Source organism: Trachypithecus francoisi, unplaced genomic scaffold (assembly GCF_009764315.1).
Source record: "Trachypithecus francoisi isolate TF-2019V2 unplaced genomic scaffold, Tfra_2.0 Lachesis_group12, whole genome shotgun sequence".
Taxonomy (NCBI): domain Eukaryota; kingdom Metazoa; phylum Chordata; class Mammalia; order Primates; family Cercopithecidae; genus Trachypithecus; species Trachypithecus francoisi.
The window spans coordinates 6,189,194-6,207,028 of NW_022681457.1; the positions used below are offsets into that span (position 1 = coordinate 6,189,194).

The following is a 17,835-nucleotide window of genomic DNA, read 5'->3' on the forward strand; positions in this document are numbered from 1 at the left end:
GCACCCACTGAGGGTGCCCCAGGACATCCCTGCACCGGAAGTTGCTGAAATGGTGCGACCCTGCCAGGGTTGGGAATGCTTCTCACACTCCCACCCTCCCACGGTCTGGGACTGGATGGCAATCACAGTATCTGCAGAGGGAGTGCTGGGTCAGGGAGGGCAGGCTTGGCAGGAGAGGCCAGGAACTGGGCTAACAGCGGGAGCTGGGCTGTGGGTTTGAAGGGACCTGGGGGCAGAGGACCAGGGCTGGGGATCCAGGGACACAGATGGGCCTGAGATTCTAGACCATTCCATGGGGTCATGGGTTGGTGGCTGTTCCTTATGGGGAGACTCTGCTCTGAGAGCAGGGCAAACCCCAGGAATTAGGGTAGGAGACATGAGACATTGTCTGGAGTAGGTGTTGGGTTGGGAGCAAAGTATGTGGGGTGATTTGGGGTCTTGAACTGGAGGGTGGGAGGCTGTGGTGGGGAGGTAAAGGATAGAGTGCTTGTGGGTTTATGAGATTCTTGAGTCTGGGATGTCTTGCTCCTATGGACAGGGGACATTTTCCCAAGTTAGCAGTTTTTTCAGCCAAACCAGCTAATCTGATGCTATACCCATATCAGGATGGCAGGAGAAGAGTCAGGAATGGGGACCTAGGGACAGACCCCTGATCCAGTCCTGGAGGCTCCTCCCCTTCCTGGTCAGCACTCTCTGAAGACAGTGTGTCTCTTCTCTACTGGTTCCATGTCTCTGCTATTAGCTCAGATTCCATCTTCTTGTCCTGTCCTTCTGTCTCCATTTTCGTCTATCTCTTTGCATGTGTATATTTGTGTGTGTACATCTTATTTTTTCTGTTTCTCTAAAAATCCTGTCTGAGACAAACTTTACTAGTTCTTCTAGAGGAAGGAAGTCTCAAAGATGAGCTTTCTGAATTAGTTCTGGCATTTCTAGTTTTTGGAATTGGTTCTGTAATGCGAATAAATTTAAAGGCACCAGTAACTCTATTTTCAGTAATACAAAGAGAAACACAAGTCCATGGTGTGATGTGGCAACAGAGGTACACAAAATGTCACCACTGGATAGTCCTAATCAAATAAAGGGGCAATGTCCAGGGTGATCACGTATATGATACTTTAGAATATTTTTTAAAGTAACAGGCATAATGAAATTGGAATGATTGCTTCTAGTTGTGTTGGCAAAAGTGGAAAAAGAAAAGAATGAGCACAGAACTTTAAATTTCCAGATCTCAGACTGAAGAAATAATCCAAAGTTGCTATGTCTATGACTACGTTGAAAGAAATCTTTATCTCCTGTAGCCACAGAGCTGAGATTTCTGAAAATTAAACGTAGAATCTTACTGTGTGAGTGGCTGAATTACAGCGCTAACTAAATCCTCAGCATACATGCTGTCTGCCACTAAAGTGAAGGCATAATTGGAAAGGGCAGGGATCCCAAAAGTTGGAATGAAGACATAAAGGAAGACTCTGATTATGGTCAAGAGGCTGGGGGAAGGGTCCAGTTAGAGGACGTGGCCTGAGGCTTTAAAAATGAAGATCCAGGATAGAAAAGATTCTATCCATTTAAAAATGAAGATAGAATGTGGCCAGTGTCTGGCAGGATGTGGGGCACTTGGCATCTATCCTGGTGCCTGAGGAAGCAGTGAACTCTCCCAAGAGGGAGAATCCAAGAGGAAGAGCATGTTAGGGAGGAGGAGAGACAAATGGCAAAAGGACATTTATTAAGCCACAGGTGGGATGAATTTGTGTCTGGAAGGATGCAAGTAGGGCCAAAAAGGTTCAGCTTCAGCTTGACTTACACGGCCGCCAGAAAAGTTCAACTCAGCCTTGTTCCCTCTTCTGTCATTTGGCTGCACCCAACTGGGGCCCCTCCTAACTCCAAGGGCCAAGAAGGTTCAACTTCAGCTTGGCTTACACTGCTCTCAGAAAAGTTCAACCTAGCCTTGGTCCCTGTTCTGTCATGTGGCCGTGCCCAGCTGGGGCCCCTCCTACTTCCCACCCTTCTATCTCTAGCTGGATAGGTGCAGCCTTAGTGCCCAACTGTTTGTCAAAAACTCAGAAGGGGCTGATATTTTGCCAACTTGCAAACAAATAAATTAGTCTGCCACAGTTTTATGGATACTGGCAGAACACACTGGATTCTGGATCAAAGGCAAAGGTCTTTATTACTCACAGCACAGAAGGCAGCATGAGCTTTGTGTTCACATCAGTTCACCTTGACCCTAAGTCCCACAGGAATGATCAGAGAAGTTTAGGATTCTGTGCACACAGTGCTTTGACCCACGGCTGAGAAACCTGAGCTTAGGAATCCTGAATCTTATAAGGGGAGTATTAATGTTTGTCCAAGAGGAAGACACATTCTTCGTTATCCCGACCACAAACAGACCTGCTCTGGAGGAACATATTATATTTATTGTACTGAACACTAAACAAATCTGCTTGAAGGGACGCATTATCTTTATTACACTGGTCGGTAATCAAAGCTGTTTTGTTGAAAATACCGTTTGCAAGATTGCTTGCTAGCCAAACATCCTTGACAGTCCAAAGCAATATATATATATATATATATATATATTTTTTTTTTTGCTTTGAAGACATGTAGAAACATGAAAGGCCCGTGGAGATTTTCTCTCAGAATCATAATGTAAATGCTCTAACCTTCCCTGCAAAACAAGCTTGTACTTTCTTCCTTATACCCCTCGTCTGCCACATCTGTTACCCTAGCCTCACCAGTGTTCCAGGCCCGGTTCCCCATGATGGCAGGAAGAATATGGGGATCTGATCTGGATATCCTCTATTGTCGCTGCCCCATTGTTGCTGTCTGTTTATGCGTGGATTTGATGTTGAGGGGACATACCCACGTTTCCCAGCGTAGAGGCTCATGGTCTTCTGACTGTGAACAGTCCATGTTTGGTACTTGTGAGTAGTGCAGTTCTGTGTGCGTGTGTATGTGCATGCACATGTGTATGTGGTGGGTGTGCAAGGCCCTACTGTCCACTATCTGCCCACACATGTGAGCCATGTCCCCATATGGGAAAACTGATGAGTAGCCTTCAACACCAAGTGTCTGACTTGGGGGACGATCTAGAGACGGATAAATCTTTCTTGTCCCAGCTGCCTGTGTCTCCAGACGATGTCTTTCCCCGTAAATGCCCAACTCTGTGTCTGGGAGTTGCCTGGAATCTAATCTGTGAGCCTGTATTTGAATATCTGGCCCTTGGTTTCTGTAACTTTGAATCACCACGAAGTGGCTTTCTGGATGAATCACAGTATTAGCCTTGACTAACTTTATCTTGGTCTACACATATGTCAGATTTTGGCTGTGTTTGTTTTCACCGTCTGAACAGCCACATGTATGTACTATAACTAAGTCATGTGTCCTTGATTAAAATAACCGATATTTATTACTATGCGTTACAGTTACTGTGTGCCAGCCATTATCATGCACACCCATACATGTGCTTATACACAGAGACACATTTTTCTATTTAAGTCTTAAGGAAACCCCCATGAACAAATGAGGAAATGGAAAGACACCGAGGTCAAATAATTTTCTCAAAGATTCAGAACCACTATGTTTGATCCCAGGTGGTCATACTTTTGAATGCAACCACCATACTATAGACCCATGTCTGTGAATTGGTTTTGGGGGACTACTCAGGATATGTCCCCTCAAAGTCAAACCTGACACGGCATATCAGTGTCTCTCTCCTGTGTACCTTTACTAAGGCCCCTACCTTATATGTTCAGACCTTGTGTGCAAGTGTGTGCATCTGGAACATTGGGTCCAAAAGCTCACGTGTGTGTGTGTGTGTGTGTGTGCGCGTGCGCGCGCATGTGCATCCACACGTACACCCATGTCTATTTTTTTTTTTTTTTTTTTGAGACAGAGTTTTGCTCTTGTTGCCCAGGCTGGAGTGCAATGGCACGATCTTGGCTCACGTCAACCTCTGCCTCCCGAGTTTAAGTGATTCTCCTGAGTCAGCCTCCCAAGTAGCTGGGATTACGGGCATGTGCCACCACGCCCTGCTAATTTTGTATTTTTAGTAGAGACAGGGTTTCTCCATGTTGGTCAGGCTGGTCTTGAACTCCCAACCTCAGGTGATCCACCCGCGTTGGCCTCCCAAGGTACTGGGATTACAGGCATGAGCCTGTAGATAGGAATAGAGACACAGAGACACTGATACAGAGGCACCAAGACGAGGGCTGGGGGAGACAGAGTCAGAAAGCCAGGATGGGGAAGATGGAAACGCAGGCACAAAGAGTTCTCAGGGTCAGTGAGTCTGAAAGGTACGGAGATGGAAAGGTGTTGACAGCAAACACAGCGTACAGCCTATGTGCCCAGGCATTGTTCTAGGCACTTGACATGCACTAATTCACTTTCATAGGAATCTTGCCTGGAAGATTTGTTATTAGCCCCATTTCACAGAGTTAAGTAACAGAGAGGTTAAGTAATTTGCCAAAGTTCACACAGCTATCAGTGGTTTATTCCATTTTCACTGCTGAATAGGATTCCATTGTATGGATACACCACAGTTTATTTGTCTGCTCACCAGTTTATGGAACATCTGTCACTGCTTTAACACTGCAAACGTCCCTCTCCCCAATCTTCCTTATTACATAACTTATTGTATATGATTTGTATGAATTTACAATATTATATTAACACATATAAATGTATATCTAATTTGTGATTTATTTTATTGGGTCTATTTTCTATTATTTGTACCTCTCAGCTACAACAAGGACAAGGATCTTTGCCAGTTTTGTTCACTGGTTTATCCAAAGCCCCTGAAACAGTGCCTGGCACATAGTAGGTACGTGATAAGTACTTACTGAGTAAATGAGAATGAACAGATGGCCACAAACTATTTCTGTCGCTGTATTTCTCAATTGAGCTTCTCGATCAGGGTACTGCCTGTCTGACTGTTTCCGTCTGCCATTGAGACAGACAACTAACACACACACATTCTTACTCTATCTGTCTCCCTGTGGTTGACACTCTCTCCATCACTCTTTCCTGTCTCTTTCAGTAGATCTCTTACTGGAGAGATCTCTGGGTCTCTGGAGGGTGGTTGGGGTCTTGTCAGGGTTCTGGAGTTGGGAATCTAGAGCAGAGGAATGGAGTTTGGAGCCTGGATCTGAGGTCTGGATTCAGCCTTCAGAATCTCCAGTTTGTGCTGTGGAATCTAGAGCTTGGAATCTGAATTCTGGGATTTTGGGGTTTGGAGTGAAGCATCTGGAATTTAGACCAGACATCAGTAAACTATTTCTGTAAAAGTTCAGAAAGTAATTATGTTAGGCTTTGTGGGCCAGACAGTCTGTGCTGTAATTGCTCGTTTCTGCTGTCCCAGCATAAGAGCAGTCATAGGCAACACATGAAGGAATTAATCTATGTTCCAACCAAATGTTATTCACAAAAAGACACAGCAGCTGGATTTGGCCTGCAGGTTTAATTTATTTACTTTTGAGGAAACTAAAACCTGGAAAATGGAATCCAGAAATGGAAGTCTTGGTTCTAGAGTCCAAAGACTGGTCTGATGTCTAGAGTTTGGACCACCAGTCTGATTTCCAGGAAGATGAAGCTCAAAGTCTAGAATCTGAATTTGGTGACTGAGATCTTCATTTTGGAGTTAAGATTCTTTGTATGTAGATCACAAAAGACTGTCACTTCATTGCAGGACAGTTTAGCCCTGAAATTGGGGTTTAGCCCGGGAGGGTTCTTGGCTTCACCCAGGAAAGGATTCAAGGGATCACATAACTGCACTCCAGCCTGGGCAACAAGAGCGAAACTCCGTCTCAAAAAAAAAATAAACATATATATATGTATATACGTATATGCATATATTTACCATTTCTACTTGAAGTCATGAAAATGTCCTCCTAAATTATGTCCTAAGAGTTTCATTGTCTTGCCTTAATTAGGTCTAATTTACATGGAACTGATTTCTGTGTGTGGTATAAGGTAGGATTTCAATGCCATTTTTTTCCATACGGCTACCCAATTTTCCCAGCAATACTTACTGAAAAGACATTTTCTCCACTGCTTTGCAGCGTGATTTCTGTTTCATATAAAGTGCTTATAAATGCATAGATCTGCTTCTGGCTCTGGGTTCTATTCTATTGGTATGTTTGCCTATGCCTGTGCTAATATCACACTTTTCATAGTAAGTTACAAGTAGAAAAGGTTTCCTACCTTGCTTTTCTTTGAAAGTGTGCTGGCTGACCTTTGCCCTTGCCCTTTGTTCTTTTTTATAAATTTTAGAAACAGTCTGTCAGGCTCAAGAAAAAACCTACTGAGATTTTGATTTGGATTGCATTGAATTTTAAAATAAATTTGGAGATAATTCTCATCTTTAAAACATTGAGTTTTCTCCTCTGTGCACATGGAACAATGTAGCTCTCCATTTATTTTGGTCTTTCTTTTCTTTCTCCCTCCCCTCCCCTCCCCTCTCCTCCTCTCCCCTCCCCTCCCCCTCCCTCTCCTTCCCTTCCCTTCTTTCGAGATGGAGTCTTGCTCTGTTGCCCAGGCTGGAGTGCAGTGGCGCGATCTCAGCTTACTAGTGTTGCCTCCTGGGTACAAGGGATTTTCCTGTCTCAGCCTCCCGAGTAGCTGGGATTACAGGCATGAGCCGCTGCGCCCGGCCTTTGGTCTTCTTTAGTATCTCCCTATGGTATTGGATATCTTTGAAGGCTTATTTTTAGGGTCTTCACGGATTTTACATTTTTAGAGTTTTTAAAAAATCTGTGGCAATTACATAGAAATGCAGTTGATTTTTTATTGATTTGCTGCCAACAATCTTACTAACTTATATGATTATTTCTTTTTTCTTTTCTCTCTTTTTTTTTTTTGAGACAGAGTTTTGCTCTTGTCGCCCAGGCTGGAGTGCAATGTCATGATCTCGGCTCACCGCAACCTGTGCCTCCCAGGTTCAAGCAATTATCCTGCCTCAGCCTCCCAAGTAGCTGGGATTACAGGCATGACCCCCACACCTGGCTAATTTTGTATTTTTAGTAGAGATGGGGTTTCTCCATGCTGAGGCTGGTCTCGAACTCCTGACCTCAGGTGATTCGCCCGCCTCGGCCTCCCAAAGTGCTTGGATTATAGGCGTGAACCACCGTGCCCAGTCAATTATATGTTTATTTCTATAATTATGTGTTGCTTATTTGGGGCTTTCTGCATTCACAATAATATCAGTTAAAAACAATAATGGTTTTCTTGCTCTTCTTTAACCATTATATAGTTTATTTCATTTTCTTGCCTTATTTTGCTGACTAAGATATGCTGTAGCATGCTGAACATAAGTAGTCACAACTGATTCATATGTCTTTGTTTGCAGGGTCAAAGGGAAAACTTTAAACATCATTTTCATTAAGTATACAGTTTGTGCTAGGTCTTTTGAGATATTATTTACCATATTAAAGAAGTTCCCTCCTATTCTTAGTTTGCTAGGTTTTTTAAAAATAAATGAGTATTCAATTGTATTTTATTTATTTAATTTTTGAAACGGAGTCTCACTCTTTTGCCCAGGCTGGAGTGCAGTGGTGTGATCTCGGCTCACTACAAACTCCGTCTTCTGGTTTCGAGCAATTCTCCTGCCTCAGCCTCCCAAGTAGCTGGGATTACAGGCGCCTGCCACCATGCCTGGCTAATTTTTGTATTTTTCATAGAGACGGGGTTTCACCATGTTGGCCAGGCTGGTCTTGAACTCCTAACCTAGTGATCCACCTGCCTTGGCTTCCCAAAGTGCTGGGATTACAGGTGTGAGCCACCACACCCAGCCTCAGTTTTATTAAATGTGTTTTTGGCAAAATCATATTATTTTTCCCTTTAATTTTTTAGTGTAGTAAGTTGCATTAGTTGATATTCTGATGTTAAAAAATCCTGCATGCCTCATGTAAACTCAACTCCATTCTAATATACCGTTGTTTCATATATTGCCAGCTACAGATTTTATTTAGAATACTTGTATTTACATTCAGGAGTCATAATGGTTTGTAATTTTTCTTTCCCAGCTGTTCTTGTTGGGTTTTGGTATCCAGGTTATTTTATCCTTATGAATAGAGTTGGGAAGTGTTCCCTCTTTTTTAATTTTTGGAAGATTTTGTGGAATTTTATAATTGTTTTATTCTTGAATGATTGAGCATTCTGGAGAAAACTTGGAACTACAGCTTTGTTCGTGAGAAGACTTTTTTTTTTTTTTGAGACAGTCTCACTCTGTCACCCAAGCTGGATTGCAGTGGCGTGATCTTGGCTCACTGCAACCTCTGCCTCCTGGGTTCAAGTGATTTCCTTGCTTCGGCCTCCCAAGTAGCTGGGACTATAGGCGCCCGCCACCATGCCCAACTAATTTTTGTATTTTAGTAGAGATGTTGTTTCACCATATTGGCCAGGCTGGTCTTCAACTCCTGGCCTCAAGCCATCCACCCACCTCAGCCTCCCAAAGTGCTGAGATTACAGGCATCAGCCACCACGCCTGGCTGGTGAGATTTTTGAATTACTGCTTCAATGTCTTTAATGGTCAAACATGGCTATTTAGATCTTCTTCTTCTTGAGTCAGTTTTGGTAAGTTACACTTTTAAATAAATTGCCCATTTCTTATAAATCTTAAAAGATACTGGCATAAAGTTGTTTATATGTTAATATCTTTTTCATGCTCACAGGAGCTAAAGTATATCTCCTTTTTCATTTTTAATTCTGGTTGTGTCTTTACTTTGTTCTTCATAATTCTCATTGGGGCTTATCAGTTTGTTAATCTGTTAGAAAACTTGTCAACCTTCTCCAGTGCATATCTGTTTACTCTGCCACTAAGCTTTGCTCTATATTTAGTATTTCCTTCCTTCTACTTCTCTGGAGTTTATTTTGCTGTTTTCCTTCCTACTTCTGGCGATGATTAAATCATGAATTGATTCTCTGCTCTTTTTCTTTTTCTTTCTTTACTTTTTTTTTTTTTTTTGAGATGGAGTCTTGCTGTGTTGCCCAGGCTGGAGTGCAATGGCGTGATCTCGGCTCACTGCAACCTCTGCCTCCCAGGTTCATGCGATTCTCCTGCCTCAGCCTCCAGAGTAGCTGGGATTACAGGCATGTACCACTACACCCAGCTAATTTTTGTATTTTTAGTAGAGACGGGGTTTCACCATGTTGGTCAGGCTGGTCTCAAACTCCTGACCTCAGGTGATCTGTCCGCCTCGGCCTCCCAAAGTGCTGGGATTGCAGGCATGGGCCACCGCACCCGGCCAGCTCTTTTTCTTTTATAATTATGTGTTTATGGCTATATGTTTCTCTCCGAGCACTGTAGTAGGCACATACAATACATGTGCATACATCTTGTATTTTCCTTAGCATTTAACTCAAAATATTTTCTAATTTCCATTATATTTCTTGTTTTGAATTGTGGGTTCTTTAGGGATGTTCCTTTAAAATCAAAACACACAGTCCTAGATGAGATAACTCAGAAACAGCCAGTCAAATACCACATGTTCTGTCTTATCAATGGGAGCTAAACAGTGGGTACAAACAGGCATCGAGTGAAATAATAGACACTGGAGACTCTAGAAGGTGGAAGCATGAGAGGGGGGTAAGGTGAAGGAGGAAAAAAATGACCTATTGGGTACAGCGCACACTACTTGGGTGATGGATACAGTAAAAAGCCCAGAGTTCACCACCACACAACATATCCCTGTCAGAAACCTGCACTTAGGCCGGGCGCGGTGGCTCAAGCCTGTAATCCCAGCACTTTGGGAGGCCGAGACGGGCAGATCACGAGGTCAGGAGATCGAGACCATCCTGGCTAACACGATGAAACCCCCTCTGTACTAAAAAATACAAAAAAAAAAACACAAAAAACTAGCCGGGCGAGGTGGCGAGCGCCTGTAGTCCCAGCTACTCTGGAGACTGAGGCAGGAGAATGGCGTGAACCCGGGAGGCGGAACTTGCAGTGAGCTGAGATCCGGCCACTGCACTCCAGCTCGGGCGACAGAGCAAGACTCCATCTCAAAAAAAAAAGAAAAAAAAAAAAAGAAACCTGCACTTGCGCTCCCTAAGACCATTTTGAAAACACATGAAGATTTTCTGGCTATTATGATTTCTAGCTTAATTACATTGTGGTCAGACAACATACTCTATATATTCCAACTTGGAAATGTGTTGAGACTTGCTTTGTACCTCAATAACGGGTTCATGTTTGTAAATGCTGTGTGTGGTTTTTAAATTGAGGTAAAGTTTTTATTGAGGTATGCACAGTGTGGCATTACAATTCAATGAGTTTTGGCAAATGCATACACTCATGTAATCCTCACTCCTGTAAAGTTATGGAAAATTTCCATCACCCGAGAAAGTTCTTTTATGCTTCTTCCCAATCTGTTTTGTTTTTGTTTTTGTTTTTGAGACAGAGTCTCACTCTTTTGCCCGGACTGCGGTGCAGTGGTGTGATCTCGGCTCACTGCAACCTCTGCCTCCTGGGTTCAAGCAAGTCTCCTGCCTCAGCCTCCAGAGCAGCTGGAATTACAGGCACTCACCAACACATCCATCTAAATTTTTTTTTTTTTTTTTTTTTTTTTTGAGATAGAGTCTTGTTCTGTCACCCAGGCTGGAGTGCAGTGGTGTGATCTTGGCTCACTGCAATCTCCACCTCCTAGGTTCAAGTGATTCTCCTGCCTCAGCCTCCTGAGTAGCTGGGATTACAGGCACCTGCATCCATGCCTGGCTAATTTTTGTATTTTTAGTAGAGACAGGGTTTCACCATGTTGGCCAGGCTGGTCTTGAACTCCTGACCTCAAGTGATCTGCCCACCTTGTCCTCCCAAAGTGCTGGGGTTGCAGGTGAGCCACTGCACCTGACCCCAATCTGTTTCTATACCTACTCCCCTCTCCCATCCCAGCAGCCAGGCAACATTGATTAATTTTGCCTGTTCTAGAATTTCATATAAATGTAATCATATAGTGTATCATATTTTGTGTCTAGCTTCTTTCACTCAGAATAATGATTTTTTTTTTTTGAGATGGAGTCTCACTCTCTCACCCAGGCTGGAGTGCAGTGGCGTGATCTCGGCTCACTGCAAGCTCTGCCTCTGGGTTTACACCATTTTCCTGCCTCAGCCTCCTGAGTAGCTGGAACTACAGGTGCCCGCCACCTCGCCTGGCTAGTTTTTTTGGTATTTTTTAGTAGAGACGGGGTTTCACCGTGTTAGCCAGGATGGTCTCGATCTCCTGACCTCGTGATCCGCCTGTCTCGGCCTCCCAAAGTGCTAGGATTACAGGCTTGAGCCACCGCGCTCGGCCAGAATAATGGTTTTGAGATGCGTGTATGGTGTTGCTTATATCAATAGTTTATTTCTTTCTGGTGCAGAGTAGCAATCCATGGCATGGATATATCACAGTTTGCTTATCCACTCACTTACTGATAGACATCTGCTTCATTTCCAATTTCATTATTATGAATAAAACTACTATAAACATTCTTAGGGAAGTATTTTTATGGCTGTTACATAAATACTATGAGTAGAATTGCTAGCCATCATGTGGATGTATGCCTACCTTTCTAAGAATTTACCAAGCTGTTTTCCAAAGTGGTTGTACCATTTGACCCCCTACCCCCAGCATTGTAGGAGAGTTACAGCTGCCGTAGATATAACCGAGACTTGATGCTGTTATTCTCTTCAATTTTAGCCATTCTGGCAGCTGTATGTCTTTTGAAATGATTCTATATTTTTCAGGTACTGGGTGCAACTTTCCATATCTGACCATTAAATAGAATGTGTTAATTGTGTTGTTCAAATTATCTATATACGTATTCAGTCTCCCATCTCCTTGTCCCTCAGTTGCCCCATTCTGGCCCCTCAACCTCCCCTCTTCCTGCTCCTTGGTCTCTGTAGCTGTCACTCACAGTAGCCCTCTCCACAATTCTTCCCACCAGACTCCAGCTGCAGCAGCCAAGCCCTGAGACAGATGCAAGTTAAAAATTCTTGAAATGCAGTTAAGAAGACAAAAACAAATATAGATCAACTAAAGCTGAATAGTTAAACGAAGCAAGAAAATCTCTACAGTTACCATTTGCTGACTTGAATTTTCAGAAACCGGACAACAGCCATGGCACTGGTTTCTCTTAACTACCCAGGGAATGGCCCCTCCCTCTGAAACCCTGTGGCCCTCCTGGTCAAAGCTCCCATTTCCCAGATAGGGAAACTGAGACCGATGGAGGAGAAGCCATTTGCTGGAATCTCTTGAACGGAAGGGGAAGCAAGGAGGACACTACAAACAGAACCTGCGCTTCTCTTAGACTTTATTTCTGGATCTGGGGAAAGGGACACAAAATGAAAAACCAACTCTAACACTGGTAAGGTTGGGTCCACATCTTGCCACAAGGGGGCACTGTGTACAGGGAGAGTCTAGGTGGCTTTGGAAGGCTGGGTCTGAGGGAGGAGGGCCTGGAGCCTGGACCTCTGGGTCTGGGGAAGGAGGGGTTGGGAGCCTGGACCTCTGAGTCTGAGGGAGGAGGGGTTGGGGGTCTGGAGCCCTGGGTCTGAGGGAGAAGGGGCTGGACTCCTGGGTCTGAAGGAGGAGGGGATGGGGGCCTGGACTTCTGGCTCTGAGGGAGGAAGGGCTGGACTCCTGGGTCTGAAGGAGGAGGGGATGGTGGCCTGGATCCCTGGGTCTGAGGGAGGAGGGACTGGAGGCCTGGACTCCTGGGCCTGAGGGAGGAGGGGCTGGGAACAGAGATTCCTGAATTTCTTCCGCAGGATGTATTTGGGGGTCAATTTCATGGGTTCCCAGTACCCATAGTTAACTGGCCTGGACGGTTTTCTCTATCCACTCAGTGAATTTGCAGAGGTTGGTGTAGACGCTTGGCACGCCAGCTTGGCCACACTGGCCTTGTCCGAAAGACACAAGGCCCTGCAAGTACCCGTTGCAGATCAGGGGCCCCCCAGAGTCACCCTGTTGTGAAGAGAGGGAGAGTCAGAATCCAAAACACAGAGAGATGGAAATGCATGTGGGGTCAGAGAGGAACTAAATGAGACTGAGAAACAAAGACAGAACCATCATCAACCACAACATAGCCCAGCAACATATCTGTTGGAAGTCCCATTCCAGATCCCTGACCTCATCTAATCCTGCTTCCCGATGTCCTATGTCCTGAATGCTGGCTGCTTCTCTTGGGCTTGTTGTCTGTCTGTTTCTGTCTTTCCTTCTTTGTCTCCTTCGTGGCTTGTTTGTCTGTCTCAGTGTCTCTGCATCTCTTTGTAAAGTCTTTTTTTTTTTTTTTGAGACACAGTCTCACTCTGTTGCCCAGGCTGGAGTGTAGTGGTGCGATCTTGACTCACTGCAACCTCTACCTCCCATATTCAAGCGATTCTCCTGCCTCAGCCTCCCAAGTAACTGGAATCACAGGCGCCTGCCACCACACCCAGCTAACTTTTGTATTTTTAGTAGAGACAGGATATCACCATTTTGGCCAGGCTGGTCTTGAACTCCTTACCTCAAGTGATCTGCCTGCCTCGCCTCCCAAAGTGCTGGGATTACAGGCATGAGCCACCATACCCAGCCTCTTTGTACAGTCTTGATTTTTCCTATTTCTCTTCGTGTTTCATCTCTATGAGTCTGTGTCACTGTTTGCCTCTGGGTACACAGTTGGCCCTTGAACAACTCTGGTTTGAACTGCACAAGTCCACTTGGATATTTTTCAATAAATATATTAGAAAAATTTTAGGAGGGTTGCAACAATTTAAAAAAATTCACAGATGAACTGTGCAGCTTGGAAATATAAAAAATTCCAACAAAGGTATATCATGAATGCATAAAACATATGCATAAATTTACTATTTACGTTATTGGTAAGGCTCCCTGTAAACAGTAGGCTATTTCTTTTTTTTTTTTTTTTGAGACGGAGTCTCACTCTGTCCCCCAGGCTGGAGTGCAGTGGTGCGAGCTTGGCTCACAGCATGCCCCGCCTCCCGGGTTCACGCCATTCTCCTGCCTCAGCCTCTGGAATAGCTGGGACTACAGGCACCCGCCGCCACGCCCGGCTAATTTTTTGCATTTTTAGTAGAGACGGGGTTTCACTGTGTTGGCCAGGATGGTCTTGATCTCCTGACCTTGTGATCCGCCCGCCTCGGCCTCCCAAAGTGCTGGGATTACAGGCGTGAGCCGTGAGCCACCGCGCCCGGCCCTCAGTAGGCTATTTCTAGTCATGTTTTTGGGGAGTCAAAAGTTATACGAGGATTTTCTGTTGGGTGGAGGTCAGCGCCCCCAGGCCCTATGCTGTTGGGAGGTCAACCGCATTTCTACGTGTGTGTGTTTCTGCCTCCCTGAGTGTCTATTTCTGTTTTTCTCTTCCTTTGCTTCTCTTTATTCCTATGTTTATTTCTCTGTTTCTCCCAGTTTCTCTCTCCAGTTGTTACTGTCTCCCTGTGTGTCTCTCCATCTCTGCATCTCTCCATGCAGCCCCGTGTATCTCTGTCTCCCCCTTCTGCACCCTTCCCTGAGTCGCCTGCCCTCCCCTTTCCCCATCTCTCACGTAGCAGGAGTCCTTCCGGTCTTGCCCTCCACCGGCGCAGAACATGCTGGGGTGGTACAGCGGGTCATAGAGCTCACTGCAGACCTCCTCAGACACCACCGACAAGTTCACGCACTGCAGCACGGTGGGCATTCTGCCTGGGACGCAGAGCTCTGGGTCAGCCCCCGCGACTGGGCAGAGGACCCCTTGAAGAAGGCAGACATACATACACCCGTGAGCTCACCGTTCGCCAGCAGACCCCAGCCAGAAACGAGGCAAGAGTCCCCCGCGGTAGGGCACCGCGAAGCAAGCCTGATGTTCCGGATGGTGGCAGACTCGGACACAGGTTCTTCCAACTTGATGAGCATGAGGTCGTTGGCGAGCAAGGGTCTGTTGTACTCTGGGTGCTGCACCGAGTAGCTGGCCTCCACCATCCGGCTGCCTGGCTCTTGGTCGGCCTCAAGACTGTGCAGGCCCAGCCCGATGGTGTAGGACCTGAGGGCCACGGAGGGCAGGTCAGTTTTGTGGCAACTGCATCCTTATCTCCATTCTCATCTTCAACCCCATTCCCATCCCCATTCCCTAACCCCAACCCCACCCTCTTCGCTAAACACCCTAAGGGCTACTTAACCATGGTCTCAAATCCTCATTCACAAAAATTCAGGGACAGGAACTTGCCTTAGTTCACTAGAGACTCAGCACTGGGCTGAGATTTCAACCCAGGGCTCTCTGAGTCCTTCCAAAGCAAGGTTCCCGCCTCCCAGCCCTTCCCTCTGGGCTCCCCGGATCCAGGCTACTTCCGTCCTCCTCCCAGAGCCTTCACCGCTGATTCCCCCTGAGCACCCCAGGAGGAACCTGATACTAGGCCCCTGCCTTCAGCCAAAGTAACACCCAGGCCCTGCCCCCGGACCCAGGCCCTGCCCACTCGCCCTACCTCTGCACTCACTTCTGGAAACAGTGTGCGGCTGACAGCACCCACTGCGGATGCACCAGGACGCCCGAGCAGAACAATTCGTTTTCCATGACCAGTGCCGCCTGCCAGGGCTGCGAGTGCGGGATGCAGTCCTCGCCGTTTATGATTCGACTGCGGCTACCAGAGACGAGCGATCCTGAGGACGGAGTCAGGGCTGGGGACGGGCCTAGGAGGCGGGCCCGGGGTTCCTGGGGGTGGGCTTACCGAGCAGGGGCGTGGTCAGAGGTTCAGGAGCAGTCAGGGCTCCTCGGGGTGGAGTCAGGGCTGGGAACGGGCTCGGGAGGTGGGCCCAGGGCTTTTGGGGGTGGGGTTACCGAGCAGGGGCGCGGTTAGGGCTTCAGGAGCAGTCAGGACTCTTGGGGGCCGAGTCAGGGCTGGGGACGAGCCCAGGGGGCGGACCCAGGGCTTCTGGGGGTGGGGTTATCGTGCAGGGGGCATGATCAGAGCTTCATGGGCTGGTCCAGGGTATTGGGCTAGGGTTCCCAGGGGCGGTGATCACGGTGCGGGAGCCAGGTCAGGGTTTCAGGGTAGTCAGGGCTTCTGGGAGGTGAGTCAGGGCATGGGGGTGGGCTGAGAAGTCGGGATTAGTGCTCCTAGGGTTGCGGTTACAGCACAGGGGCTCCGTCAAGGCTTCAAGAGCCGGATTATGGATAGGGGCAGTCCCAGAAGGTGGGACCAGGGCTCCTGGGGCGCACTCAGGGCTCTGGGGTGGGCTCTGGAGGTGATACTGGTGCCATCGTGGTGCAAAGCCACGGTCAGGGGTTCAACAGGGGAGTCTAGGCTCATAGCGGTAGCATCGGGTCCTTTGGCCTGGATTAAAGCTCAGCGGGTGGAGTTATTGCTGGGAGCAAAGATCGGGTCACTTGTCTGCACAGACTGATGCTCAAAGAGTCCTGCACCGAGTCAGTCCTATCCTCTCCCAGCCTTACCCACAGTCACACCCAGCCACAAGCCCATTCACACCAGAACACCATTATATAGTCCTGTGAGGTGAGTTCCTTGGGGATGGGAGAGGGGGATCTCAGGACTGAAGACCCAGGAAGTAGGCACAGATTCCCAGCAATGGATTATTCCCCAGGAAGCACAATCTCCTGCACCCTCGGCTTCCCCTGTCCCTACATCATCATTACACTGTTGTCACTCCACCAGATATTCAGAGGCACAAACTGTCAGTGTCTCACAGGTACAACCACACACCCAGGCACACTGCCACACACAATTCAGGGGGACAGCCATGGGGGGCAGATCACATGGTACCATCTCACAGCCAGCTTTGCAGTCACGAGCAGGAGGACGCTGAATCACGCCCGAACATTAACAAACACTGTGCCCCCAAGCACAGTCACACATGCATACTCAGATACCTGTGGCACCAAGGATGAGGTACCCCAGGAACCAGCCCCAGGGGTTTCCTGCTGTGGTCATCACGTCAGCACCTGGGGATGAGGACTGAGACTTAGCCCTATCTGGGGGTCTTCAGTCCAAGTCTCTCCATCCCTCTCTTTCTCCCTCCCTTTCTTCCCCCTGGCATGTTATTAGGTAGCCTAGAGTCTAGACCATCTACCCCCACTCCCATCCGTGGACCCAGAACCTAGAGAGACAGATTTAGAGACCGAAAGAGAAAAAGAGAGGGAGAGATGGGAAAAGAGAGAGAGAGAGAACTGGGTAGAAAGGAAAGTTTAGAGAGAGCATCTAGCTGTCTCCGAGTGGGGAGAGATGGTGTCTAGCCATCCATGAACAAGCACAGAGGGAAGACGCACAGAGAATCAGAGCTGGAGAGACAGTGTTTGAGAGATACCCTCAGAGACAGTCTGAGAGTTAGACATGGAGATAGAGATTCAGAGAGACAGAGAGGCTGAGGGAGACCCAGAGAGAGAGAGAGAAAAAGAGATAGACTCCTAACTAGAGACAGTGAGGGATCTATCTGGAGAGATGTAGAGATAGGAGGCACAGAGGCTGAGAATCCAGCGACATGGAGCTGTAGGGAGACTCGGATCACAAAGACTGCAGGCTTTTAGTGGGGAACCACCAGGCCTCTTACCTGGCCACCTCTGGGCTCCTGGATTCCGCTGCTGGGCTGAGCTCCAGCCTGCTGCCTCCCGCAGGGGCCTCCTTGGGGCTTATAAGCATCCTCAGTCTGGGCTGGCCTGCCCCCCAGGGGATGCATTCCAGGGGTCAGGTGCTGTGAGCTTCCAGCTCAACTCTCTCAGGCTGCCTCAGCTCTGACCAGGCAGTGGCTGGGGGCCCAGATGGGGCTGGCGGCAGGGGCCAGGGGCCCGGGGCCCAGGGAGGAGACCCCTGCCCAGATCCTAGACTCCACTCTCTCTTTTCTTTCTCTCTCTCTCATTCTATCTCTTTTCATGTTCTTATTC

The 17,835-nt window shown here is 47.2% G+C and overlaps 1 protein-coding gene across 1 annotated transcript; it reads right to left on the minus strand.

The window, feature by feature from the left end:
- Positions 1-17,553, minus strand: KLK4 (kallikrein related peptidase 4). Its single transcript, XM_033224258.1, has 7 exons — positions 17,505-17,553; positions 16,828-16,899; positions 15,437-15,599; positions 14,735-14,985; positions 14,512-14,648; positions 12,789-12,932; positions 1-131 (listed from the first exon to the last, which is right to left on the minus strand). Exons 2-7 carry the CDS (start codon positions 16,886-16,888, stop codon positions 123-125), a joined length of 765 nt encoding a protein of 254 aa, XP_033080149.1. The 5' UTR covers positions 16,889-16,899; positions 17,505-17,553; the 3' UTR covers positions 1-122.
- Positions 17,554-17,835: the final 282 nt, after the last annotated feature.

Excerpts from the sequence above, each read along its gene's own strand:
- KLK4 (XM_033224258.1), bottom strand. The coding sequence starts at position 16,888 with ATGACCACAGCAGGAAACCCCTGGGGCTGGTTCCTGGGGTACCTCATC. Across the intron at positions 14,649-14,734 it reads CTGGGGTCTGCTGGCGAACG|GCAGAATGCCCACCGTGCTG; the intron begins GTGAGCTCACGG and ends TCTGCGTCCCAG. Across the intron at positions 12,933-14,511 it reads ACCGGAAGGACTCCTGCTAC|GGTGACTCTGGGGGGCCCCT; the intron begins GTGAGAGATGGG and ends TCTTCACAACAG.